The sequence below is a fragment of the Punica granatum genome, chromosome 3, assembly GCF_007655135.1.
Source record: "Punica granatum isolate Tunisia-2019 chromosome 3, ASM765513v2, whole genome shotgun sequence".
NCBI classification, from domain to species: Eukaryota; Viridiplantae; Streptophyta; class Magnoliopsida; order Myrtales; family Lythraceae; genus Punica; species Punica granatum.
In genome coordinates, this window is record NC_045129.1 from 36,894,838 (window position 1) to 36,901,396 (window position 6,559).

Consider the following 6,559-nt stretch of genomic DNA (forward strand, 5'->3'; position numbering starts at 1 on the left):
AACGTATAAAACTATTTGATAAGATTAGTTTTGCAACTAAAAGTTAATTATTTAACTTAGGCCCGTACAGTGCGTAGGTTTTCAACTAGTTTCTACATTATTTACTAAGAATAATAATGTAAAATTCACACCCTCACGTGGCAACTTATGCTCAATAAGTGAGCACGAGCCGGACTTCTTTTTTGTGCTCGGGCGAAGGGGGATTGACATGAGGCGCACTTTTTGGTTGCTCTCAAATTTTGGGCCTCTCATAGTGTGAGTTCACACTGGGCTCATCTCCAATATAAAAGTTCGAATCAACAAATTGTAATACCCAATCTCTTATAAATTCATTGGAGTCTTTTTAGTTTTTCCATGGGAGATATAAACTCTCAACAAATAATAATAATAATAATACTAATAATAATCAAAACAAATCAAAATTATACTATCGTATATGTAGGGCTGATTCATGTGTTTGAGTGATCCGGAATTGTTTTCCGATCACTAGATCAATCTGATTGACATCAGTCTATCAAAGCAAAATAAATTAGGTGGTCTCGGAGCACGAGTGGTGTTTTCAATGAATTATGCTAAGGAGATGATATGATCTGTTCGGACTAATTGGGTCACTCTGGAATCGTCGTTTCATGTACGTTAAATAGGACGTATTCGTCTGACGAGTCGTAATCTCATGAGAAGTATGCACGTGCTGGAAAAATGAATAGTCAGAAGATGTATCAAGTACTGAAATGTTGCTGGGGGGATTGAAAACCGCTGTCATGATCGACTTGGGCATCGTTGTATGTAAGCACACACATGCAGAGTGGGAGCAAATCTTTGAAGGGATCGTCAGAGTTGTGCCATGTTGCATGTTTGAAATGTGAACATTTGTTTGGTACTCCCTCCATTATATTAGGACAGTGCTCACAGAGACAATGAAGGCTGATATGAAGACATGAATGGTCCCCTTCTAGCATTGTTGGCCCAATTGGCCCTTTAATTACGTTCGCGTCGGCAACTGCTGAGCTGATCTAACTCAGAGGGACATGTTTGGTACGATAAAATAGAAAGAAATACAACATAAAAAAAAGTGACTACTCCGTAATGCAGGTTTCAGTTTATTCCATTAATTATGTTCCTCCATGCTGAACATAACCTGAGAGGTTGGTGCAAAATTAGGTACGTGACTAATCGTGCCTCGTGCCTCGGGCGATATTGGGCTGGATATGAGAGACTTCCTTTGGCAATGATTTTGATTCTACTCAGAAAGAAAGAACATATTAATTGATCATAAGATGGTGAAATATTGTGATTCCTTTCAAAGTCATTTTTTTCGGTTACACAGAGAGATCCATGAGTCTAGTATAATAAGATAGAAATCCTAATGCTGATAACGAGGCACGGGTTGTCCTCAACGAGTATCGAACCTGAAATTTCTTGACTACTAAGTGAAGGCGTGCGCTACTGAAGGGACAACATCTAATCGTGAAAAAAGTGCTTATTTGTCTGTATAAATGAGTCTATCAACTGATCAATAACACGGCATTGCATTACTCTGAATATGCAAAATGTTCACTTGCTGGCTATACCATAGACATGTGAGTTTATAAGCGGGGCATTGGTTAAGAAAGCCGTGCTAAGTCGGAGATCTGAGAATCCAGCATGGGATATGTTCTTTCCCGTGAAACGGGTGAGGTGGCACCCATCGGAGACTGCCTGCTGCAGGGGATCAAGAACATTCTGCAGCAGCCTGAGAAATGTTCCCTCTGAAGTTGAAACACCGGATATGGAAACAGCATTAGAACTTATATCCACTATATATTGTGTATCCGATTTTTAGGACGGATGCAAGTAAATAATGACCTGACCTTCTGCAGCAACATGCTCCACGAATAGGTAAAGACCGCCCGGTTTGAGCACCCTCTTCACCTCTGAGATATCAATGAATGCCAGTTATTGCAATGAGAAATTACATGGCCCCTGGAAGACATGTAGATGGATATTCAAAAGAAAACAACTAATGTTCTATGTTTCTTTAACGACAGAACCTTAATAAGCCCGTGACCTAAGTGATTACAGAAGTTGTGTTGTGCCTCCTTCTCTGGAACAATAAAGTGCATCAACGAGACAATCAAGCAAGTTCCATTGGACTAGTCATGTTCGGAATGAAGTTTGACCTATCTGGTGCCTTGTATAGAAAGTTAAGGGCTCGTGCCGGAAGTAGGCATTCATTTGAAATGGCAACGGTTGGCAAATTATATATCTCTGCATATGTATAAAAGATATACCTCAGACAAAAGGAAGGCCTAGAGCTGAAGTATGAGCAATATCGTCAACTATAGAGAGGTTTACGACGCTTCACTGCTTTAATGCACAAACAAAGGATGATCGGAAATGCTCAAGAGATTTGCCATACATTATGCTATTTAGTCATCCTGATTCATCCCGTTCTGTTTCCATCATCATTCAAAACATAAGCAATGTGTAATGACCTTTCAGTGTCTGATCGACGTCGCCTACGGAGCACAAGACAAGAGTTCCAATAACTGCATCCACGGAAGCATCCCTTACTGGTATTGCCTCCCCAACCTGAATTTAGCCGATGGGAAAGGGAAGAAATGCTTTCAGTATCAGCGTCAAAAGTGAAAAAATAAACCCACATCATTAGGGAGGCTAAATTTGACGTAAACTTAGCAAACTAATAGGATGCTATCATCTGCAGAAGATAATCTAGTGTAACTTGAGATATCTCAAATTGAACATTAGACAACATGACTTGAGAAATCATCATGGAAGATTGACAACTATTGGTCCCATTCGCAATGTAGACGCACCGCCTGCAAAAATTGGAATTTCTCGGGCAGTAGACCTGCTCCCTCTGCTGCTGCCTGTGCATATTTTTCCATCGCCCTATTCGGGTCCACACCAATGACTCGTACACTGTTATTGCCTACATAATATCTGAAGTTAGGGCCCGTTCCAACACCGATCTCCACCACTTCCTTAGCTTCCCCTTTCAACTCATCGAAGAGCTGCGACTTGTATCCTGCAATCTTGCCAAGTAACCAAAGATTATTTCGAATTTTAATTCAGTTTTAACAATAGCAACGACTCGGTAATACTGTGAGAGACACAAACCTCTGCCTCATATGATTGCATCGTCATGTCCATAACTTGAGCATAGAATTCCTCGTACCAGTTTGGTCTCGGGGGGTGAACCCTGTTCAGAATTGCCTAGAAGCATATCAAATCACCGTTGGACAAGATTAGACTACCGTAAAAACTCATTTCATAGAGTAAGGAAGACACTGACCAGATTTTCAGTCCGACCTTTGAACATTGAAACAACATAAAGCAGCAGCTTGATTATGAAAACAGAGAGAGATCTTGTTCGTATGAATGGGATCTGACTCGAAGTTCGACGCTGAGTTCAAGAATAATACACACACGTACCTTATAATCAGAAGATAAGTCAGAAGCAGCATTTGAAGAGTGAACGGGGCACAGAGCAGCAGCAGAAGCAGCAGCCGCTGATTCAATGAAGTGCCTTCGTCCACAGCAGCAGCAGAGACCTGTGTTAATGAAAGCTTTTCCCAATTCAAAACCCGAGCTTTCTGCCGGTCCCGAAGACGATGGGGATGGAGTTGGAGAAGCACTCTTGTGCAGACAGCAGGAAAATATTCTGGGTTTGAACGGAAGAGCAACAGTTGAGAAAGTAGAAGACTGGATCATCATTGTCTTGTGCGTTTTAGGTCGTTAATGGCAGTCATATGTTTTCTCCGACAGTTAAGCACTACCCGCCACTCATTTCGGGGCTTTATCCATTACGATGGTCTTTCTTTCTTTGTCTCCTTTCACAGGTCATTACATGCAAGAAAATTCAGTTTTATGGCTTTGGGCCCTTGAGTTCCGTTCTATCACCTGTTATGATAAAATGTTCCATTAACCAGAGTTTCGAGTAAATTGTGTTCGCTCATCTTGATGCAAATGTCGTACTTCATCTCGGCCTATTCCTGTTCGTGTCTAATGAAACAAAACAAATCCAATATTTCTTTCCAAATTCTGTCTGCAAAAGAGTGACAAACTTCCAAGTGTTACACAGCCTCGAGCCAATATGCAAGCATAGTATCAGTGCACATACGAATTGAGTTCTGGTTTATTCATACTAGCCGTCTTCTCTGCCGTATGTTTCTTCTTCGGTTATATGCGTCCTATTTTGGTTCAAACTCTCCTAATTACAGAAAGGAGTGACCGATGGAAGAAAGTCCAATTCAATGCTGAATATTTTCCGACTTCTCTGGACAGCTTTGTTGCTCTTCAGTACTGATGCTCTTCTCGCCGCCTTCGTCTTGCTTGAAGTTGCTGTCTTCTGGAGCCTCATCACTATGATCGCCATCTCCTGCAAGAACAGTATGGCAACCTTGTTTATATGAGCAGCGTAAACATAATTTTCCATTCTTCCTTCTTTTCCTTTTGGTTGGACGGAATGAATTCTAGGTTCATCCTCACAAGGGTGAACGGTGAGTTCCACACATACATACCTCCATGATCATCTGAAGGAGCATAGGCTGATCGCCTCACTTGCTGGTGCGGAGTGGGCTGCTCATAGCAATATTAGAGAATGGAGAAAATCGAAGCAGAGATGAATGAAATATCAACGAGGAAATTCAACATGCAGGGCAATATTAAATGAGATAGATTGATACATACATGCTGCTAGCAAAACGGAGTATGCATTAACATATCAATATGCACATGTACTGGGATCAACTAAAAATTTCATACAGAAAGGAGCAAGTCATGGTGATGAACTAAAGATCAGGTACCTGAAGCTTCGGTCGAAGAGCTTCGAGGGGTCCTTTGGGCTTCCCTGCCCCCTGCTTGGAACAAGAGAATTAAGACGTATTTCAAAATTAAAACTTCAAAGTTGTATCAATCGACCAAAGGCATTTCTGCGATTTTAAAAGCTTAACGAGTACCTTCCCAAGTGCCCAGTCCGCAGAATCAAAGAATGCTCGTTCATGATCCTGCAGCAGGATGGAAACAATTGAATTGCCTTAGATCGAAGAATCTGTCCTCTCAATTAGACGAGGAACGATGAACTACATACCTTGGATATCAATGGTGGCTTCTTTGTTAACAGCCCTCCATATTTCTTCTTGATGATCTCCTCCTGCACAAATGCAGATCTAGATCAGCAAAAGGTACATGGAGTCACAATCTGAGCCTATTGCATTAAAATTTGGCTCGCTGCTGCAAACATGAAAATAGGACCGAAGGTTGTGAAACCATCACCACGAGAAGTTCCGGTAAAGTAAGCAGAAAAATAAGATAGAGAAATAGAATAATGTTACACCTCCTGCTGTGGTGAGGGCATCGGGTTTCCATCATTCCCAATATCTTCTTCTTTCAAATCTTTTACATCAGTGCAGACATTAGTTTTGTTATCTTCCAAGCTGTTATCTTTGAGCTCTTGGTCCTTCACAACCTCGGCAGCTGCTGTGCTTGACATCAAGAGCGCCATACTAATAAGGGCAAAACAAAGAAGTCATTGTGCAACGAAAGAGACAATCCATTAGGAGTTATAAACATTACGTTTCTCACTTTCCGAGAACCATACGAACTCGATATAGAACGCAAACAAAACCTTTAGGGCTTGTTCCTTTGTTCGGTTCAGGAAAACGAAGAGAACTCTGCTATATGTTATGGCTTTTAAGGCAATCTATACTCGTAAGGCATAATCGATTTCTTCTCCTCTGTGTAATCCGAACTAATCCCTAAAGCATCAAACGATCAATCAAGATTTTTGGACCCGACATCCATTTCCACATCCAAGACTTTCAAAATTAAGCGGGGAAAAAAACTATTGCCGATGAATTGCTTCGAAGCAAACCCGGTGACATGATCATCATCTGTAATAGTAATTACCTGATCAGGGATCAGAGTCGGAAATTTGATCCGAGAGCGAAGGTAGAGTTGAGAAAACCTGAAGAGATGACACTGAAGAGGACAAAACCATCAACAGACAAAACAGAGCTGTCCGGTTAGATTCTGAGTTGCCTCAAGGCGACGCAGTCCGTTACGGCATCTTTCAGAGCGCGGAATGTGGCGGGTAATCGGATGAAACCGTGTGGGCCCAAATCCTAGGCCTGTGGGGCCCACGCTGGGCAGGTGCAATAGCCGTGCACCGGTAATTCTCTAATCTTGAAAGAAGGACCCTGAACTTTTCTTTCTTTTACTTTCATCCATATGCTTTTAATTGGCCGAATTAAGTCCTCCAACTTTAGGATAAGGTGTAACTTAGTCCCTCCCTTATGAATTGGGCTGTTCATGGTGCGGTTCCGTTCGAAAACCGAACCGTAACTGTTCCCAAACCACAAAGATGGTACAGTTCGGTTAGTTGAGTACCAATATGAAACAAACCATTTGACAACCGAAGAATCAAACCATTTTCAAATAAGTTATTTTGGATCAATTGATCAGTTAACCGCTTGTCCCACGTTTTGGTTTGATTCTCCAACTGCCAAATCGAACAAAAAAATGTCCAAATTGAAATAAATCTATGGTTTTTAATTAC

General features: G+C 41.4%; 2 protein-coding genes across 9 annotated transcripts; both read right to left on the reverse strand.

Moving 5' to 3' along the window:
• Window positions 1-1,266: 1,266 nt before the first annotated feature.
• LOC116199883 (methyltransferase-like protein 7A) lies at window positions 1,267-3,860 on the reverse strand. 5 transcript variants are annotated; one of them, XR_004155613.1, is made up of 8 exons: window positions 3,436-3,860; window positions 3,121-3,216; window positions 2,817-3,035; window positions 2,475-2,571; window positions 2,160-2,247; window positions 2,031-2,083; window positions 1,851-1,913; window positions 1,671-1,748 (listed from the first exon to the last, which is right to left on the reverse strand). XR_004155613.1 is itself a non-coding variant. In XM_031530460.1 (7 exons), exons 1-7 carry the CDS (start codon window positions 3,715-3,717, stop codon window positions 1,555-1,557), a joined length of 1,044 nt encoding a protein of 347 aa, XP_031386320.1. In that variant the 5' UTR covers window positions 3,718-3,860; the 3' UTR covers window positions 1,267-1,554. The 5 variants fall into 5 exon arrangements, 4 of the variants coding, with proteins under 4 accessions (XP_031386320.1, XP_031386323.1, XP_031386321.1 ...); XM_031530460.1 differs by lacking the exon at window positions 2,031-2,083 and having other exon boundaries at window positions 1,267-1,748; window positions 1,846-1,913; XM_031530464.1 differs by lacking the exon at window positions 2,031-2,083 and having other exon boundaries at window positions 1,571-1,748.
• Window positions 3,861-4,006: 146 nt separating this feature from the next.
• LOC116199943 lies at window positions 4,007-6,068 on the reverse strand. 4 transcript variants are annotated; one of them, XM_031530536.1, is made up of 7 exons: window positions 5,911-6,068; window positions 5,339-5,507; window positions 5,093-5,155; window positions 4,962-5,009; window positions 4,809-4,859; window positions 4,524-4,581; window positions 4,007-4,381 (listed from the first exon to the last, which is right to left on the reverse strand). In XM_031530536.1, exons 2-7 carry the CDS (start codon window positions 5,504-5,506, stop codon window positions 4,254-4,256), a joined length of 516 nt encoding a protein of 171 aa, XP_031386396.1. In that variant the 5' UTR covers window position 5,507; window positions 5,911-6,068; the 3' UTR covers window positions 4,007-4,253. The 4 variants fall into 4 exon arrangements, with proteins under 4 accessions (XP_031386396.1, XP_031386395.1, XP_031386397.1 ...); XM_031530535.1 differs by having other exon boundaries at window positions 4,809-4,862; XM_031530537.1 differs by having other exon boundaries at window positions 4,809-4,862; window positions 5,339-5,481; window positions 5,911-6,067.
• Window positions 6,069-6,559: the final 491 nt, after the last annotated feature.